This window comes from Pogona vitticeps, chromosome 3, assembly GCF_051106095.1.
Source record: "Pogona vitticeps strain Pit_001003342236 chromosome 3, PviZW2.1, whole genome shotgun sequence".
In the NCBI taxonomy this organism is placed as follows: domain Eukaryota; kingdom Metazoa; phylum Chordata; class Lepidosauria; order Squamata; family Agamidae; genus Pogona; species Pogona vitticeps.
The window spans coordinates 204,618,170-204,639,847 of record NC_135785.1 but is presented as its reverse complement, the minus strand read 5'-3'; the positions used below and the strand labels follow the sequence as shown (position 1 = coordinate 204,639,847).

General features: G+C 40.1%; 1 protein-coding gene across 2 annotated transcripts; it reads right to left on the bottom strand.

Annotated features, from left to right (window-relative positions):
* Window positions 1–5,864: 5,864 nt before the first annotated feature.
* Window positions 5,865–21,586, bottom strand: CFAP298 (cilia and flagella associated protein 298). 2 transcript variants are annotated; one of them, XM_020796261.3, is made up of 8 exons: window positions 21,414–21,586; window positions 20,268–20,408; window positions 16,248–16,415; window positions 13,297–13,364; window positions 11,537–11,695; window positions 8,432–8,563; window positions 7,266–7,361; window positions 5,865–7,170 (listed from the first exon to the last, which is right to left on the bottom strand). In XM_020796261.3, exons 2-8 carry the CDS (start codon window positions 20,404–20,406, stop codon window positions 7,060–7,062), a joined length of 873 nt encoding a protein of 290 aa, XP_020651920.3. In that variant the 5' UTR covers window positions 20,407–20,408; window positions 21,414–21,586; the 3' UTR covers window positions 5,865–7,059. The 2 variants fall into 2 exon arrangements, with proteins under 2 accessions (XP_020651920.3, XP_020651921.3); XM_020796262.3 differs by having other exon boundaries at window positions 21,110–21,421.
* Window positions 21,587–21,678: the final 92 nt, after the last annotated feature.

Here is a 21,678-nt window from a genome sequence, read left to right as displayed (position 1 = left end):
ATGGAGTAATAATCCTAGATGTTAGCTTCCCTGATCTAATAAAGGAGTTAAGTTTCAAAAGTACACAAGTCTCTTTGAGTGAATGGTATTGAGACAGCACTACCTGGTGGCAGCGAAGAAAGAAGAAGAGCAAGAACCTAGTGGAGACCTGAGCGGACAGGGGCTTCAGAGGGGATCGCCACATAAGTGAATGAAACTTTATTATTATCACAGATATATCAAATCTGTGAGTGAGAGACAGTGTGAAGCTTAAAAGTGAACTTAGAGTGAGTTAGAGGTCTGTAAGAACGCTGAATGAAACAGAGAGTTAATAGAGTTTTAAAGTTAAAGTAGAATTGATCTAAATATAAGTGATTAGCATCCTGTGATTTACCTATTGAATAGTAATCATATGTTAACTTCCCTGATCTAATAAATTGAGTTAAGTTTTAAAAGTACATGTCTCCAGGATTAAATGGTATTAAAGCAGTAATCCTGGTGGCAGTGAAGAAAGAAGAAGAGCGAGAACCTCGTGAAGGCCTGGGGGAATAGGGGCTTCAGAGGGGATCGCTACATAAGTGTCTATGATGATGATGATGATGATGATGATGATGATGATGATGATGATGATGATGATTATAACAATAACAATAACAATAACAATAACAACAACAACAACAACAACAACAATAATAATTTATTTTATTTTATTTTATTTTATTTTATTTTATTTCTTCGCTGCCACCAGGTATTGCTGCTTCAATACCATTTAATCAAGGAGACAAGTGTGCTTTTAAAACTTAACTCATTTATTAGATCAGGGAAGTTAACATCTGATTATTATTCGATAAGTAAATCACAGGTTGCTAATCACTTATATTTGTATCAGTTCTACTTTGACTTTAAATCTCTAATAACTCTCTGTACCTTACAGAACTCTTACTCTAAATTCACTTTTAAGTTTCACACTGTCTCTCACTCACAGAATCTCCCTTCATAGGCTCTACACATCAGCCTTTATATCCAGCCCCTCCCCCCTTGGCTCCACCTTCCATCCCCTCATTGGCTCCTACTACACTGTTCAGCTGTGACAGACAGGTGAGGACGGGGTTGTTCGCTACATACCTCCCCCCTTAAAAAGTTGTTTCATGGGGTAAAAGCTATAGTGCTTTACCCTCATGAACAACGAGGAGTTTTACAGTAGTAAACCATCCACTACACAACATTGCAATCAAAACTTACCACTTTTGGACATAAGCAATAATCAAACAACTCATATGCGTGCTATTCATTAACTTTGCAATCCAGTTACTAGTTCAATTACATTCTTCACCACGCATATGTCTGTGAGTGAGAGACAGTGTGAAACTTAAAAGTGAACTTAGAGTGAGTTAGAGTTCTGTAAGAACGCTGAATGGTACAGAGAGTTATTAGAGATTTAAAGTCAAAGTAGAACTGATACAGATACAAGTGATTAGCAATTGAATATTAATCAGATGTTAACTTCCCTGATCAAATAAATGACTTAAGTTTTGAAAGCACACATGTCTCCTTGATTAAGTGGTATTAAAGCAGTAATACCTGGTGGCAGCGAAGAAGGAAGAAGAGCGAGAACCTCGTGAAGGCCTGGGGAATAGGGGCTTCGGAGGGGATCACCACATAAGTCCCTTTAAGATCTCAGGTATGACACTCTAAAACATGTATATCTTGACCCAGACACTGACTTGGAGATAAGGAGCTGAAGCTGTACTCTTCTTAATTTACATGACTGCCTGCAATCAAATGGAGCTTGCATTCTGGCCCACTTGCAGTGCAGTCCAGTGTGAGCTATTTTTCAGCAATCACAAGGCAGACAGAAGATTGCAAACCATCCCAAGCTTCCTCCATGTCTAAGCCAGACCAAGCTGGGGCAGAACTATTTGTGTAGGAAAAGAAGGGTCACTTTAAGGGAGATTGCTCTGAGTGAAGCACCTTTTTACAGCATGATCGGACAGAATCTTTCTTGCCACCTGACTACACTCTTGAGTATTCTAGGATGTGCCTTTTTCACTTCTACTATGCAGATTGATTCACGGATGTTTTGCACAAACAAGGAATTGTTCATTTTTTACTACATGCTGTATTGTGTAAATAAATAAAGGCAGAACATATTATGTACAAATAAATCCATGTGTAACATCTGTTTCTGAGGTTGACAATGAATATATCATCACCTTTCCTATCCCCTCTATATAATGATGAATTCAGTGACATGGGTATAATCTAAATAGTAGCAGAAAGGTTTGATCACAGTCCAGGATTTATTGCAAAAAACAATATTTCAATTAATTAAATGGGAGACTAGATTAACTGATTTCCATCTATCATTTTGGACCTTAAGCCTTGCATTAAAGCTTAATCACTTTGTAGGCAATTATCTATATAATTAGGCAGCTATCAAAATAATGTTGGGAAAACAGAGACACATGAAATTTTCTTAAGCTTTTATCTATTTGATACCTTGCATGAGTTCAAACAATCCACCTCTAAATTATCTGCGTCCTTTTATGCCACCCACCTCTGTGTTCAGAACTTATTTGAACTGACAGATCCCACTCCTGTTTTGTAAGTGGAATCGTAATTGAATCACCCAAGGTGCTATCATTCTCCCCAGTTACTAAACACGCTGCCTGTACGAGTACTATGGCTGATCAGGAGGAGAGATAAGACTGTGAAAATAATTAAATTCATCTCTGGAAATCCAGGCTGTTGCCAAGATATCCTCAAGCAGATCTGGTGTCAAACCATTAATTAGCTGTGAAGACAAAAGATCAGAGACACACCAAACCTTATTCTGTTTAATAAACAGAATATATAGAACAAAAGGGAAACCATTCCCAAACCTCCAATAAAACATAACAAAACCCAGGAACGAATACGTTGGTGACTTAAACACAATGCACAGAATTCAGCTTCGCCCTCACCCCCAGCAGTTTTTAATCTGTTAGGATCATGAGGCCACAAGGTTATAGTGACCGTAGATGACAGAACTGACAAAATTTTCCTCTTGCAGTCCAAAGAGCTCATAGATCCCTAGGTTCCTTTGGATGCTTGTCTCTTTATCAGCTTCCCTAGTTTTCACCCCAACACCCTCTTTAACATGCATGCAATGCATCTTTCCTTATGAAGGTCTTCTTGTTCTATCAGTGCAGTATGACCCCCCATATCCACAGAGAGTAGTGAACGCCATATATTAAAAGGAGGTAGGACAAAAGCCACAAGGCCCGTCCTCTTGTATGTTCTGTATAGGGCTGCAGTAAATCATGGATAAGCAAAACAATAGATACTGATCTCGCAGCTACAGGAGTCCTATTAAAAGTTGGGATGCCAGGTTCAAATGGAGGTGGGAATCATCTACATTTTACATGGTAGCACTTCTCTCAGCAAAACATTCCATGTTTCTTGCCTTCACATTTTTATACAACGTAGCCTAGATGTTTCCATGCTCAGTCCATGTGAAATATGATCCTTCCTCTTCCATGACCCCAACTTGGCCATTCCCTTTAGAACATAAAAGGCCTCTTGCTCTTTCCAAGAGGAATGACTTTGCCCCTGTTATGAGACACTTTTCTTTCACTGTGTGGTGCTGCAGGGGGGTTTCTTCACTAGCAACAGAGCAGTGCTATACCTGTCCACTTAGAAACAAATATTTTTGAACTCAGTAAGAACTTCTAGGCAAAGCTTTGAAGTAGCTAATGTGATTAACAGCAACCAGTTAATAGGGAGGTGGTGGTGGTGAGAATGTAAGTAGCTACATTTCAAAAGTAATGTGAAGAGCAATAAGAAATTTGCGTTTAAGTGTACAAATAATAAAATTCCTATTAATTTCAATGATTACCTTAAAGGGGAATTCCATTGTGTTTTTGACACATTTTGATTGGACTTTTTTTTATCAATCCTAAAAGGCAAGGGAAAGGACAGGTTGCTTACTTGTAACTTTAGTTCTTTGAGCAGTTATTGTGAATTCACACATGTGGGTTCTTTCTGCATCTGCACAAAAGTCCTATGGAACATTCCAGAGCTCCAAAGTCCATTAGATCAACTTCCTGATTGCCACATCCACCTTGCAGGAATCCTCCACTGACCAAGAATAAGAAAGTGGTATGACAGACTGAGGGGAGGATGGATGGGTTGAGTGACTTCACAGATCACCAATTGGAGACCTGCATTTACAGGCAATCAACCTGTCCCTTCATGGTCCCTGTGAATCACACCTGAAGTTAGCTGGCAAGCTCACTTACTGGCTGGTGGGATGTTATGACAGTACAGAAGGCTTACACTTTGATACTCAGAGGAATATTGTCATGACTGGAAATTATTATCTGGTATCATTCCGGAATTAACCTTTCAGGATAAATGCTAGCTGTGACAAATGCAGACTTCCGATTTTTCCCTAGAGAAAAACTGATAGTCTATAGAGTTCTCTTGGGTTATTAGTGACATGTTTAGGTGTCAGAATCTCTGACTTGAGAGGGATCTTTTGTCTTCAGACCAATGGGTATGAATTTGTTGTTCCTCATTCTCTGGACCATCCTGAGTCATTGGTTTCTACCTGGGTTTAGAACGGGACTACAAGTAAATGGTACTAGGTAAAATCCATGGAAGTTCTGAGTAAGAATGAAAATGCATTACCATCTATGTTAACACAATATGTTGTTGTTTAGACATTAAGTCGTGTCCGATTCTTCATGACCCCATGGAGCAAAGCATGCCAGGCCCTCCTGTCTTCCACTGCCTCCTGGAGTTGGGTTAAATTCATGTTGGTAGCTTCGATGACACTGTCCAACCATCTCATCTTCTGCCGTCCCCTTCTCCTCTTCCCTTCACACTTTCCCAACATCAGCGTCTTTTCCAGGGAGTCTTCTCATGAGATGGCCAAAGTATTGGAGCCTCAGCTTCAGGATCTGTCCTTCCAGTGAGCACTCAGGGTTGATTTCCTTCAGAAATGATCAATTTGATGCCTTGCAGTCCAGGGGATTCAAGAGTCTCCTCCAGCACCACAATTCAAAAGCATCAATTCTTTGGCGGTCAGCCTTTTGGCTAAGATCAAGTGTAGTAACACAATATGGGCTAGCTTAAATAACAGTTTGTTAATGATGTATATTTTCCTGTTGGAGAAGGTGAGCACCTGGCCTCTGAGAAAGAAAATAATAATAAAACTTCTGTCAAAACGTCAATTGTTCTAAATGACATGTCTATCTGGGAGCAGGACGTGCTGCAGTAGGTAATTGTGTCAGAAACACTATTACCACACCCAGAGCTTGGTGGGTTAATGTAGGAATGAATCCTTCATTGAGTGTGATAAAGGATTAGAAATGATGTTTAAAGATTCTTCCCAATGAAAGTCAGAATATTCGAAAAGGCTCTTGTCAGTTGGGCAATAGCTTGGAGATTATTTATTAAAAGTAATGAATTTCAGTTACTTTTCAAGCCCTCTCTATTGGTTCCTATTATAGTTACAACTTTTAAAACAGAAAGAAAAAGTAACTATATTGGTCCATGGCAACATGGTAACAGAGTTACCGTTTGTTTCTGTTTTAAAAGTTGTAACTATTAACAGGAACTAACAGCTGGGGGGGGGGGCTCAGAGAAACTGGAATCTCGTCACAGGTTTTCAAGAAAAGAGTTAGGATAAAAACAGTGACAACTAATCAAAAGCAGATATAGTAGCTGCAACACTTGTTTCTGATAGCAGACCAAATGAAGAAAAGCACATCACCAAAGCTATTTTTCTCTGTACTTCACTGTTCCCTTTTTGGGACACTTTGGAACCATTACAGTTAATTTCAAACCAACATTACATTTTTTTCTATTTATTCCTCTAAATCAACAGAGCAAGTCAAAAGTTATAATTTAAAATAAAAATGTTTATAATATAGTTTAAAAAAAATATTTACAGGCATTTTAAGATTGATCAAAACCTTCTGGGAAGTATCTTACTGAAGATACCAATCTTGACAGTTTCCATTTTTGCCATTTACAACAGCAGAAACAAATCACTTCATTACCACGAGACCAGATTCCCTTGAGGAATTTCATGTAGACAATACAGGCATTTCCTGATGTAGCCTTTTTGAGATATGATGTCATTTAAAACAACAAATTCCCTCTAAATTTAGGGAACTCAAAGTACTTTCTAAAATATCAACTAACATTCTGTTTTTCTTAAGTCTACAAGAAAGAAGCTATTTATTATGGACTTCAGATGCCATTCCTTACTTCCTCAAAACAATACTGCAAGGTAGGTTAGATGCAGCCATTTGGAGAACAAGTCTGTGGCACAAATTGCCAAACAATAAGAGCTGCCTTGCTTCCCTTTCCCTGCAAGACTGACCAAAATCCTGTTGTTTAGCATAGCAAATGGTACTAGAGAAGGCCATTGAATGAATGGGGATTTAGTAAATTAATTCCTCTATAACAGTGGTCCCCAACCTTTTTCGGTCCCTGGACTGGATGGGGAAGGCGGGGCACCTCCCGCGCTCGTGCGCATGAGCGAACAAGGGCTCTCTCTCTCTTTCTCTTTGAAAAACATGTATAGATGGATCTACCATGAGACAGAAAGATGCATAATCATTGTTTGCTCAATCACTGCAAGTAGCTACAGTTGAACAATAGTATTTAATGCATTCTCCAGTAATTTCTGAATCTCCCAATTACAATCAGGTCTATCCACTGAAGAAGGGTTGCCTTTCAAAATAGGTTACATTGCTTTGAATAGTTTGCTTACAGTTGAAAAAGGGCACGAGAACGACAATTTGGTAGTGAGAATAATCAATTTAACAGCTTAATAGAAGCTAGTCAGATAGTTTAAGCGACAGACATTTGATCTGGTAGTCTATTAAAGGAGATCTGCAAAATATATCACAAACCTTTTTTTATTTAAAAAAATGTTCACATCAGGATGAGATATTTTGAAATCAAACATGAAAATAGAGATATACATACAACTAGACTTCAGTATTTCACACAAATGATAATGGCCAGTAATGTGTTCAATCAGTATGTGTTGCAAAAAGAAAAAGAAATCCATCTTAAATAATTTCATCTTGGTCCCCATTTAATATCTTTTACACCATGGAAGTGTCTTTTCAAGGCATGACTGTCAGCCCATTCAGAATCTAAAAATGAATCATCATCATTTTCTTCTAATTTCTGGAAGAAAATAGCAAAAGACAGCGTTAAGAATGGCAGAAATACTCATCTATGCTATTTTTCACAACAGAAATAATTATAGCAAGATTTTATACCTTGAGTTCCTCTTGTCTCTTGTGATAAAAAAGAATCATTTGTTTATGCTCTTCACTATTTATGATAGGTTCACGAGCTGGGGCTCCCTGTCCTTTCTGGGAAAACAGAAATAATTAACACACTTTATTATGTCATTATCCTAACAATGGAATAACATTATAAGAAGCAGGGCATCAAAATTCCCAGCATTCTGTCATGCTCTGATCCAAGGGTGCACAACCCTTATAGCCCCAAGGGTTGCATCTGACATGAACTGGGGACTGCAAATGCATGCATATGAACTGTGGCTGAAATCCTGTTGCTCAGCTCTGCACGCACAATACAAAGCTGTGGCAGAGTTGGAGAGAGGTGGGGCAGGGGAGAAGTGCTATTAAGAAAGCTCTCCCACATTGCAACAGATGAAATGCGGCTCACACAATTTATTGTGCAATCTTATTGCATAATGCTGGTTGCCTTGGTGTAATGCCTGCATGCTTCTGCTGGTGTAATTTTTTTGTTATGCCAGAATGTACTGGATTTCAGCCAGTGTGTGGGAGAAGAACAAACCTTAACCTTGCCCCATCCCAAAAATTCTGCTTAAGGTAGTTCAGATGGAACATGCTTTGAAGATGAAAGGGGTGATGGTAATGGTGAAGATAATCTCTAACTTCCTAGGTGTGCCATGGAAAAATGTTATTGCTGCTTCTACACCACCTGCCACTCAGGTGGGGGAGGGGAGCACATTCCAGGCTTTCAGGGGTACTTTTAGCTTCCGAGTTGTTCAAAGGTGAATTTTTAAAAAAAACATCTGTTAAACAGACTGGACCAATCTTCCTTTGAAATGAGTGGCACAGAGAACTGTATCTTGGAAGGGACAGTTCATACACTAATATGTGAATGATCAAAGTTAATGGGAAAGGATCTCATAGGTCAGTGGTTCTTAACCTTTGTTACTCGGATGCTTTTGAACTGTAACTCCCAGAAACCCCAGTCAGGACAGCTGGTGGTGAAGTCTTCTGGGAGTTGCAGTCCAAAACTCCTGAGTAACCCAAGGTTACGAACCAGTGTCATAGGTGAGTGTAACCTGTCTCTGTCTGATGAAAATCTTTGTGCCTGTGTAATACACAAGCCCTGCCTCTCCATAAAACAGTACTCCACATGCTAAAAGACTAGGAGTTGTACTTACTTTTTGTATCTTGACAATAATTTTGGTTTTCTCATTTTTTCCCACATAATCAGAAAGCTGGTTTGTTCTTTTCAACTCCTTTGCTGCCCACCACAGCTGTGCCTCTGGTTCCTCAATAACCTCAAGTGCACCCTATGAGAGATGAAGCCAATGTAGAGGGTTTCCAACAAGTACACCAGTCAGAGCTTTAATAAAGTTTCCTTTCAAGGAGTAACAAACAATTATCTGATAGGACTACGTACATATTTCTGACTGCCAAATACTTCAATACATTCTAACAGAATGGCAGGAGAAACCCTGCTGTGCAGGAAGCTTGTTTGCTTCCTTTCAGCAGCAAAAGAGATGCACAATCCATATTCAGTGCCCTGCTGTACACACACTTCAGAAAGAGCCTGTGCATGTTCGAGTGTGTGGGAAGACAGTAGCCTCAGTTTTTTCTCTTTCAGAAGTATAGTGTGAGCTAAAACATTTAGCTTCAGTCATAACTTTACTATTGCTTGTGATATTAAACTTTCTTTATGAGATATGATGTAAGATGACAATTACAATACACTAAGAGTACTTGACTTCCACCAGGCTGGGAAGTTAATTCCAGTGAACTCACCAATGAAGTTATTCTGTATAAAGCAGCAGCAATTTATTCAATTCACACTTCAGCATTTTTCTTTTATCTTTTTTTGAAAACTGATCTTAAAAAATAAATATACTGATGTGACCTTATGAGCCCTGCTAGCCCTAGCTTGTTCAGCAGGGCATCCTTCCTCCCTCTCTGATCCACAGAAGACAAGAGAGTTCAAATAGGGTTTATTGAAACTAGGTGAGGCGTAACAATCAACTGTCCTTCAACAAACATACGAGTCCTCAGAACCAGTTAGGTTCACTAGCCCAATGTCCAACTCAAAAGTCTTTAGCCTCCTGGTTCCCTTCCCCAGGAAGAATATGTTCTCCTCAGTTACCTTGGTTCTTTTCATTGGGGAGAATGACTGTCCATCCCTTCTTACTCTGACCCAGGGATTCTGTACATACCAGAATGTCTTAAGAGTGAGGGTCGGTACATCTGTAATGAGGGCACATGCTTAAGGGTTCTCTCCCTAGAGATCCTTGGATCCCCTGATTTCCTCCTTCTTGTTTCAGTGTTGGCACTATCACTGATTTGTCTCCACCAGCATCAGATCTGGGTGGTCACCGGCTCCATGGGCTGAGTCTCCATCCTCCTCCCATTTTCCAAGTGTCCAAAACTTTCTGTAGGATGGTCAGGGTGGAGGCCAAGGGTTATGGTGCTTCTCCCCCTCTCCTTTAGGGACCTGTAGGTGCCCCCAAACCCCGGTTCAAGGATCTTCCTTAAAGATGTAATCTGATTCCTCCAGGGACTCCTCCATTCAACAGGTCTGTGATAACTCTCCAACCTCCAACCATTTGGCAGCCTGCCTCCTGCTGGGTTTTCTCCCTCAAGGACTTTTCCTCTACCCTTGGCAAGGTGGTTTTAATATTCCCCCAGGTGCCAGGGGAAAAAAAAACTTCCTTCCTCTCCCCCTGGGGTCTCTGCTACAGTCTCCATGGACAGAACTTCCATTTGGGCGCACCGTCTTTCTTCTATTTGCCAGCCCTTCAGATCTTTTGGTGGGCTCTTATGCTGGCTGGGCAGGTGCTTCAGGCCCTAGGATGAAGCACAACAGCCTTCTCCTGACAAGGGTGCCCAGGCCACTGTCCTCTTCACAATCCTGTTGAGTTTCCACCATAGGAGACTGTGCTGCTTATGTAAACGCTGCTGTCCTACAAATCAAGGGAAGCGTTTCTGCAAAAAATTCACTGCTTGTGCATGGTTAATACTTGCACAAGTAACATTATAGCGATGGACAGATGCTTAAAAGCTGTGCATTGTTCTGAGACGGTGACCAACTCCCAGAATCAAGGTAGGCAGACCAGTCAGCCCTCCACTCTATGCCTGGTGTTGTTGAATGCCAGGTCTGTATCCAATAAGACCCAAGTAATTCATGACCTCATCTTGGAGCAGGATGCAGACCTGGCTTGCATAACCGAAACATGGATTGGCGGAGAGGTGGGTCCCCCCCAGCACTCATCTGTCCTCCCGGTTATGCTGTCCAACACCAGGGTAGACTGGAGGATCGGGGGGGGGGGAGTAGCCATCATCCACAAATCCAGCTTGGAGGTTGCTAGGCGCTCCTCAGTGGTAAAGCCGGGTCTTGAGGCCCTCCACGTGTCGATTGGGGCCAGGGATGATATTGGGATCTTGCTGGGCTACCGTGCTCCCCGCGACCCAGCCATTTCCCTACCGGAGCTGGTGGACTTTGTCTCCGCAGCACTGTCGGGTTCCCCGAAGCTTTTGGTTTTGGGGGATTTCAACGTGCATGCGGGGGCAGAGACTTCCGGACCAGCTCTTGAGTTCTTGGAGACCATGGCCTTCTTGAACATGTCCCAACATGTCATCGGCCCCACCCACGTGGGCGGCCACACACTTGACTTGGTTTTTTCCACTAATGGGAGCGAGAGTGGTCCGATGGTGACTGACCTTTTATATATGTTTACTTTTATTATTCTTTGTTTGTTAGCCACCTAGAGTGGTCCTGAGCTGACTAGATAGGCAGGATATAAATAAAATAAATAAATAAAATAATAATAATATGTTGAAAGTTTTCTATAACAAGGTGCCCAACAAAATATTGGCAACTATCTCAAAATGCACAAAACAGAAAAGTAAGGGGAATTCATAATTTTTAACAATGCTTATTACTTCATACATTTTTTACAAATCTGAAATCAATAGGATCCAAACTGCAGAAACAGTCAATTTCTCTGAGTAGTGTAGAGGCAAGGGAAAAGACACTCTGATGCTAGCTGACAACCAAAATAATAATGCTGTTTGGAGACGCTCTCATTTCCTCTCCAAAGAATATCAGCATAAGGAGAAATTTTTACATTTTTGAATGAAAAACGTAGATAGTTGTACACGCCACCCACAGCCTTGGTATGAAGCAGTACATACTTTACTCTAAATAAACAAACAGGTGAATAACTCTGCAAAAGTCTTGGTCTTTCATTCCAGGACTAGAAACTAGAAATAATGTAACCAAAGTAAATTATTACCTGAGTTCCTGATAGATCTTCTTTATCTTCAAATTCCATTCTAATTGGGTCATAGGGAGGAAGTCCCATGGGATAAACAATCATTACAGCTCCTCGGAGTTGGTCCAGGGCATCTTTGACCATGTTCATATTAACACACACATTGGCTTGAGCCTGTTTCTGCAATACAGATAGAAGCCACTAAAATTAGCACGACACAGGAAAAAAAATTAATTTTCTGTTTAGCACATAACTAAACTCAGCATGACATCTAAAACCAAATAAGAATGAATGCCATGTTTACCCTGTTTCCCCGAAAATAAGACCTAACCTGAAAATAAGCGCTGGTGTGATTTTTTAGGACGCTCATAATATGCCCTATCCCCAAAATAAGCCCCAGTTAAGTGAAACCCCGCCTTCCACCATCGTGCAGCAACTAGAAGATTACATGGCTGTATTTGCATAAATGTAGATTGTTGTACATAAAAAAAACACCATCCCCTGAAAGTAAGCCTAATGCGTTTTTTGGACCAAAAATTAATATAATAGCCTGTCTTATTTTTGGGGAAACACGGTAGTTTCCTCTCCCACCAACCAGCATTAGTGACTGGCATGTAAATGTTGCTTTATTACACACAGAGTACATAAAATTTGGCTGGCTAAAGCAGAAATTAAATCTCTCTTTACAAACTGTTTTTAAAAACTGAAGCACATGGATAATTCTCAGGTTTGTAGTCAGTGCAAAACGGGATGTGGGTCACTTTTTTTAGAAGGTTTTCCACAGCAATAAAACAACAAACATTCCTCCCCATTTCAACACATGCTAACAGCCCAACCTACTGAAGACAGTCTGCTGATTATTATGGGAAAAATGATAACAGTTACAGATTTACATTTTATATTTTAATACGCTTCACAGTAAAAAAAAGAAAAAAAAGAAAAAGAAATCTTGCACAAATATGAATAGGAAGCTTGGGGAAGAGAGACTCCTAGAGGACGAGACTGATATTTCACCTTCTTCTACAGCTCAGGGGCCATTTTGATTGAGAAAAATGTTGGAAGGAAAAAAGTAAGATTGAACATCCTTTCTATAAAAAGAAAGTGACAGCCCCCAAGGCTACATTTGATTGAATTCAGCAGTCTGAGATCATTTGTGTGACTTGTCATTTGGTCTTAAGAAACTGGAAACAAAAAAATTATGATTTTCCTATTATTAATTTTGCTACTCAAACAATAAGTTATTTCCAAGTTACAAGATGAGATCTAGCTAGAAATAAAACATATTCCAGAGCTATAGCATCTACAAACTGATTTTCTCTACACAGCTATTTAAGAGAAACATAAAATAAGCAGAGCAGATTGTCATAAGGAAGACCAAATAGTCTATGAATGTGCTGGATTTTAATGACACTTCTACAGAACTGCTGGTTAGCTTAGTGGTTTAGGTATCTTTGTGGAACCAAAGGTTGAGAGTTCAATTCCCCACTATGCTTCCTTGACAGGAGCTGGATTCAATGAATCATAGGGTCCCTTCCAGCTCTACAGTTCTAAGGTGGTGATGATTAACCAACAAACTAACATCAAATAAGCCAATAAGGGGATATCCTAGGATCATCAACAATGTTACACTACAATTGTTTCCCCTCTGCTGACTATTGACAAAGAAAATCTTAAAATCATGCTTTCAGACACTTCCTTTGAACAGTTTTTTTCCTATAAAATAGTGCTTACATAATAAATCAGATGCCTCACATTTCTTATCAACAATATGAACATCTTACCTTAGATATTAGTGCCTTAGCTTCTTCTACTGTTGTTGTTAAAACCTGCTTCATTTTTTCATTTGGAGCTTAAAATAAAGAATTCACATTTAGTATCACAAGACAGAATAATATGCAGGCTTATTTAAGAATACAGCGATTTTAAATTTAAAAAGGTGGCATTAGAAATGCCTCTTATCAAAAAGCCAGGGCTCAAAAATCACATTCAGTAACAGATACATGGCAGCTACATTACAGTATCTCAAAGTAGCCAGCCATTGGGATGATATGATCAACACTATAGCAGATATCACAAATCAGAAAAGACAGAGCTGTGGAGCTCTTTTACTGATGTTTCTGTTAGATATTTTTATACTAATAATTCTTTCACTTGCCACTGTAAGGCTGGAGATTGCATACACTGTTAGGCACACTTCACATTGTTATGTGACATAGTAGACTATAGCAACTAGCCCTCATGGAGAAACTGATGCACAGGTTCAATAGATTAAAAGGTTGGATAGATAGATACAGGAGGTATGGTTCCTCTTCATACAATACATGATTTTCAGTATCTCATGAGTTAGATATGCAAATAACTACTTTCTCTTTGGAAATACAGTATATGTTCTGACCCATTTTGAAAGGAGCAAATTGTTCCTTTTCACAGTGGTTACTTTTCAAAGGGAATGAACTGAGGTCGTTGCATCTCTATTTTTTTGACCAAGGTTGTTACTAGCTTACTATTTGTCTATTAGTTGTCTGATACTTGAATTTCTTGTATGACTGTATATCACTGCTATGACTACATTGTATCTTATTTTACAACTGAAGTAAACAAATCTGATACAGTAAATGCAATTGAAACACAAATTGCATGGTACACCAATGGGCATTTCAGGTAACATTTTTGTGGGGAAAAGATACTTATTCAGCTAAATTTTGAAACTAGGTACTCTTCCCCATCAAGGATGAATTTCCCTAAGTTACATTTTCAATGCACTACTTCTTCATGCAAAATTCAGTGCCATTTTGATGACTTTTGTTTTCTCAATGACACAATCTCCTGCATGCATAAAAACTTAGCAATTTCCCCTTGTTTTGCAACTGCCAACAGCTTTCCCATGATGAAAGGGATCCCAAGGGAAATTTCGGACTCTTGGGGAGGAATGTCAAATTTGTTATTTCAAACAAACAAACAAACGTGTCCTCAGTCTTACATGGCGTATGTTACACTACTGGATTTCAGGCAACATGTTGCTGGCACCAACCAAGAGGTAGTAATTTTTTAATGTATTTTACAACCATACCACATACTTCTATTGCATTGCTTACTCTACTCATATGTTACATTCCACATATTTATCAGAAGAAAATAACACAATTTATAAATAGTGCAGACAAGTCTAGAACCATGGAGAGTGTCAGTAAGACTTGGCCTATACAACTAAGCTTTCTTACAAGGAAGTTTCAGCAGAATTTGATTCTTAAAACAAAGCTTTCTTATCCCATCTCCTCACTACAACTCCCCATACCCCCTCAAACATGCTTATGATGGTTGTAGGATCTCTGGAATAACATGGAATATGGTTTGGGAGAGGAAAATTCTTAGAAGAGCATATTAAAGAACAAAAATTTATTTTCATATACACAGGGCACCTGTGAATCCAAACCATAAATTCTGCAGCTTTTGCAAAACCAGTCAGTCTAAACTGGTGCTAGCTAGTTTATCCTCATACTGCTGCTCCATTTCAGGAATCTGATTTGCTGGCTGTACATTCTTTTACAGCACAAGGCCTGTGATATAATGCTCTTCCAAAACCCACTGTGAACAACAAAATGATTATGCCTTGCACCTCACTTCTGCCTTCTATCATAGATAGACAGACAGATAGCTAGACGGACAGACAGATAAACAGACAGACAGACAGACAGATACTGTGCTTTATTACAGTCAATGACCAATGTCCAAAGTACATATACATAAAATATACAAAATTCAATAGGCATAAACATATATACATATACCTAAAATCTTGCCATTACTATAACTAAAAGCTTGCTAAAAATTTACTGAGACCTTTCCTTCATCAATTTTAATTGCAGCCATGCAAAATTTTGCTACATTAAACAATGTACTTGATTTTGGTCCTGATAGGATGCCTATGTTTTGCCCTGACAACAATAAAACGATATAATACGCTTCTGATCATCCATGGTGTAACTTTATACAAGGTTTAATAAAAACTTCCTGAATTCCAAGTTAGAAGGAGCAATAACATGAGTTATTCTTTCTGTTCCACTAGAATTACAAGGGCATTTGTGTTGAGAGTGTGGCAGTTTTTAAAACTTCCCCTCTTGTACTGCTGATGACAAAGCATTTAGTTGGGCAAAGGTAAAAGCTCTATGCCGTTTTTGTATCAAAAGTAAATAGAAATAATTAGCTGGCTTGAAAGGCAACAATGCAGAATCAATTAATATATTGTTGGAGGTTGCACCTAAACCCTGCTGCCTCTAAACCTCAACAATACCTTTTCTAAGGACTCAGCTGCAGCCTATCCCATGTGAATAAGGCATTCTTCAGAGAAGCTGTATCTTTTAAGTCTGATAGACAGAGCTTTCTTTCAGTCTGACTAATAGTTATATAATAATATTGAAGAGGTTAGGCCTCTCGGGAAAAAGATTAATTTTAGCCAAAAACTGAAAATAGCTAGCCAAACCCTAGTTTCAACTTTCAGGTATGCCATCTCCAGTCACAAAGATGCATTAGGAACCCAGTGGGACACTTGAAGAATAGCTCTCAAAATCATAGGTGGCAAATATTGTGCTGTTGATATGAGCTCATATGGGGTAAAATAAAACAAAAGACATACTCCTAGAATGTGCTCATCTAACTGCCGAACAGTTTTCGTATATAATATTGTACAATTTATGTATGGAAGCATATGGAAGCTTAAACTATGTTTATTTACCATGGCCATTTCGTCGTCCTATTTCATCTTTTTTAAAGACACTTCCACCGCTGGGAATACATCTTTCTGCCCATTCATCCTTCAGTTTCAGCTCTTCAATCTGCTCATCTGTCAAACCTTGCATGTTAGGTGGCAGGAAGATACCATGTTCTGCTAGTGTCTCTATCTCTTTAAAACAATTAGAGGAAGGAATAAGAGAATAAGTCTAATGCTTTTAAAGAGCCTATTCAGTACAGGTTTTCAGTAGTTTTTAGAGTTCTGTAAAACAGAAACATAACCCATAAGTACTATCAGAACATCAGAACAGGACATAAGCACATTTTATATCAATACACACATATAATAGCATATTATAATACCATATCTGCATCTTACATAAAATAGGCAAACATAGTTAAAATGTTTCCATTATTAAGATTGTCACAATGAAAGACTACTAAAAACATAATCTTTTAGTATACTGTACGTAATTCCTGCATGCCACCAGGCATACAAATTGTTACACTGCCATTACTAGACCAGAGTAAAAATGTAAAATTTCTGAAAATTTCCATTTCCTCCCATTTTTTTCTAGAAAAAAATGAAAATTTTCAGAAATTGTACTTATCCAGAGAGATCTTAAAGACATAAAGTCCGAGAAGTTTCTCATTAGGTTCTTCATGTTACATAACTTGAATAACATCATAGACATGTTATTTATCATTGTAAAAGAACATATACCACACTCAATATTTTTTTTCAATTTTCCCAGAAAAGCAAAAACAAAAAACAGCTTTGGAAAAAAAAAACAGAAAAATATTTCTCCTCAAATTTTCTTTATTTTTCTCCCAGGCCTCCCCTTCTCTAAACCAGAGAGGAAAAGGATTCACAGGCACAGGCTAAAACTGACAGGTAGAATCAAAACAACAAAAGTTGTCTCCAGCATTCCAAATCCTTACCAAAGATGCACGAGTGTAGTGTAGTGGCTCATGGCGGTGTGCTATTTCTTCCCTGGACCCCAACTACAAGAATACGCCAAGAATTCCTCAGGCAACTGTTTGAGGGTTCTGACCCACAGGCACACACCTATATTTCACCAAGCTGGAACAGGGCCTATCTCTACAAAAAAAGAGAGACTAGCTCAGTGCTTCCTGGGAGGCTTAAGTCTTTGTGGAAGCACTAGTTCTTTGAGGGTGCCCTCTATAAAGCTTAATGGGCAGCAAGACTACACCTCCCGCAAAAACCTAGGCCTCGAAGGAAGCACTGGGGCAGTTTCACTACAGGTGTCAGATAGCCTAGAGGACAGGCTCTGTTCCATCTGAGTGAAAGCAGGTGTCTGTAGGCAGTAACTTGCAAAATTTGACTCAGGAATTCTTGGAGAATGCTAGGAATTGGTCCACATACACCCCCAAAAATGCACAACATTGGTAGTTCATATGACTTAGCCTTAAGATGACTGAAAAGGTTATCACTTATTAGCATAAAAAGTGGTTGTTGTTTAGTCGTTGTGTCCGACTCTTCGTGACCCCATGGACCAGAGCACGCCAGGCCCTCCCACCTTCCACTGCCTCCCGGAGTTGGGTCAAATTCATGTCGGTAGCTTTGGTGACACTGTCCAACCATCTCATCCTCTGTCAACCCCTTCTCCTCTTGCCTTCACACTTTCCTAACACCAGGGGCTTTTCCAGGGAGTCTTCTTTTCTCATGAGATGACCAAAGTATTGGAGCTTCAGCTTCAGGATCTGTCCTTCCAGTGAGCACTCAGAGTCGATTTCCTTCAAAAAGAATAGGTTTGTTCTCTTTGCAGTCCAGGAGACTCTCAAAAGTCTCCTTCAGCACCACCTCTATGCCAAAGGATAATGTATTAAGGCAGAAATACTTAAATTTCTTCAAGAAGGGAATGGGGATGGAAAGGAACATTAATTTGGTAAATGGCGTGGTAGGAAAATGTCTCGACAAACATAGGTTTAAAGACAGAAGCTTCAGGGCCAATCTAACCATCACATCCAGAAGTATGTAGAGTGAAATGACTTCTCTATCTCTGAACTTTTATACTGTGCAATGTCAATGTAAAACAAGACCTACCTTATCCATGATTTTGTTACAAGATGAACAGATTGAACTGGCATGTGGGACTTAAATCTGGCTGGCTGATTAAGACCATGATACCTTAGTTCAGTTGTTTCCAGCCAGGTATATAGCCCTTCTTGAAGTTTATCTAAAAAGCTGGGAGTGGGGTTGCTGTGGTAATTTGGAGTACTTTCCCTTTTGAAGGATCCCAGTACAGACAGTGGCCAACACTGATTTTATGTGTTTGAGTCCAGTGATCTCCTAATGGTTCAACATCCAGCTAATTTACCAGATGATGCCCCGGATGAGCTCACTGAGGTGATCTTGGACCTGGTGTTGAGGATCTAAGATTTACAGTCCTTGGGGACTTCAATATCCTTGCTTTGTCTCCCTCGAGTGGTTTAGCTCAGAACTGTACATGGACAGTATGTCCCCAGGCTTTGATGGACCCCACACATGAAAAAAAATGTATATCACCAGGCCTATTTTTCTACACTGGTCAGCTTTCTAGTGGGGGACTAAAAATTCAGCCTTTCCCATGGTCTAACCACTTCCTCACTGAGACCTGAGTGGACATAATTCTTCAAACCTGTAAAGGTGGGGACATTATTAGTATAGTCCATACCCATAAGATGACGGATCCTATGGGTTTCTCTGAAGCCTTGGATGATTTTAGAGTCATGGATGGGGATGCAATGAATGCTCTTGTAAGCTACTAAAATGAGGGGCTGAAAAAGGCTGATCAAATCTCAGTGCCTCTGACCAAGAGAAAGGAAGCCAGCTCCTCGATTTAATAATCTGTCCTCTGCAAGAAGTAGAGAGTAGTTGCAGAGGTCTATCAGCTCCCTGGGAATTGTCTCGTGGAGTCCCACAGGACTCACTTATAGCTCCAGTACTCTTCAACATATACATGAGATCACTGAGACCATCAGTGACTTGGGAGTTGGCTGCCATCCATATGTTGATGACACCCAACTATATCTTACTGTACCTAAGCAACCAGAGGCAGCTTTGACAGTACTTAGTCACTGCCTGGACACTGCTGTTTAGTGTCTGAAGATCAACAAACTGAAGCTGAATACAGATAAGATAAAGGTGATGCTGGTCACTTGGCAATTGGCAAATCCAGCTGTGACTTTTTAAATGATTGTTGGAAGAAAAAAAAATCCCCTGCAAACCAGGTAAAGACTTTGGGTATCTTATTAGACCCAATACTCCTGTTAGAGAGATAGGAAGGAACCATGGCCAGGTCAGCATTTTATCATCTGTCCCTGGGAAAGAAACTTGTCTCCTTACTTGGAGAAAGCCAATGTGGCCATGTTGATCTATGCAACTGTAACTGTGAGATTAAACTAATATAATTCACTCTAGGTGGGGCTACCCTTGATGACAACTCCAGGGTTGCAAATGGTACAACATGAAGCAGCTAAAGCTAGACTATTAAGAGGTTTTTCCCATAACGATCATGCAACACCTATTTTGTGCCAGCTGTATTGGTTGCCAGTGGTTTTTAGGTTCAATTCAAAGTGTTGGTTATTACCTTTACCCTAGGCTTGGGACCCGTATACTTACTGGATACCCCCACTCATACAAGCCACCATGCACATTAAGGTCCCTTGGAACTGCCCTTCTAAAGGTGCCAACTGCCAAAGCATCCCAGATTGAGTGAATTTGAAAAAGATCCTTCCATTTTGTTACCCCATTCTCTGGAATTATCTTCCTGCAGGAATTCAGGAGGCAATGTAAGTTACAGTTGTTTCAGCAATTTCAGAGACTAGGAGTTGTTATTTCACTACTTATGTGACATACATTTTTCTATGTTAAATGTTTAGGTTACTGCTAGGTTTGATTGCATTTCATCATTTATATGGTGTATTTTATTGTTTTTGTACTGTGTGACATTCTGGATCTTTTTGGAGAGAAGACTGTCATATAAACTAAGTAATCAGTTAAATAAATACATATTGGCACCTGCACAAAGACGCTGAACTTTGAGCCTTCCATTGTAAATCTTGGTCACTTCCTGTGTTAAATCTTCAATGGAAATGTTGACCGTTGTCTCCAGCAGAAATTGGCTCTCATCACCGTGCTTCACATGGAGCAGAACCATTTCTGTGAAAACATACACACCAGGGCCAAATCATACATTAATCAGAAGCTTTAAAAAGTTAAACCTGGACACAAGATTCTCAGACCTTTTCAAAAAATGAACAATTTTTCATATAAAGAAAAAAATATGACTTGAGGGTATGATAGTATTAACAACATGTTCCCATTTTGTATTTTACAGAACTGTTGCCTATGAACTGGAGGAATTAGTTTGTGATATATGTGCTTTGTGTGTGTATATAGGGTGGGGAGGCAGCTTATTTTCTGGCCATGTTAAAATGAAACCAGGATAAAGGCCTGAATATAGATTAATTTGCAGTAGCCACTTTTCATTTTCTGTAAGTGACCTTCATTCCTCCTAGCCCCTGCTTTGATACAATGGCAGACAAGGCAGAAAATCAGCAGTTCTAGTTCCCCCATTTAGCTGCAGTTTCCCCAGCTAAAATAACCAAACCCAGGCTATTGTACCTTAAACATGCCATGAGAAGACTTACTGGAAATGACAATAGTGCTAGAAAAATTGAAGGCAGTAGGAAAAGAGAATGACCTAAGAAGTAGGCTGATTGACTCAATAAAGGAAGCCAGGGCATTTGGTTTGCAATAAGTGATCAGGGCTGTTAATGACAGGGCCTTTTGGAAATCATACATTTTTAGCGCCAACGTTGAGGGGATTTAACCACCACAACGTCACCATTAATGCATACCTGTTGTGGAGAAAAGGGCAACTACATCAGTCAGACTTCCAACACAAAAAAGGTGTCACGAGGCACCGAAACCCCGCAATAAAAGAGACCTGAGAAAAACCTGAGGGAGAGGGAAGCCCTGCGATTCAAATACGTAGGTATCAGAAACCCTCTTCAGCCTTGTGCTGAAGAAGAAGCTGATTCGCACACCCCGCAGCTCCAACGGCTCCTTTCGTATCCATGGAAACCATGGACGCGGCGAAGGCAGCGCCCGGGAAGGCCCAGCCCCGCTTTCTCAGCGCCCAGGCCTCCCCAGAGACCCTACCGGGATCCGTGCGGAGGCCCAGGCCTCTAAAAGCTCGACCCGCAGGTGGTTCTTTCGGGCGCCCCGGGAAGTCGGCCCTCCTTTCTTCCCCACTCCCAGGATCCCGCAAGTCCCCCCGATCGGCCTCTCCAGAGCGCAGTCGCGCAACGACGTCCCTCTTCCCCCGGCAGGGAGTGGGCGGGGAAAAAAGGGTCGCCGGAAGCGGAAGAGCGGAAGTCCTCGAGGGCCCCGCGCGCCGAGCGGGGGGGGCGCGCTCTTCGCTTGC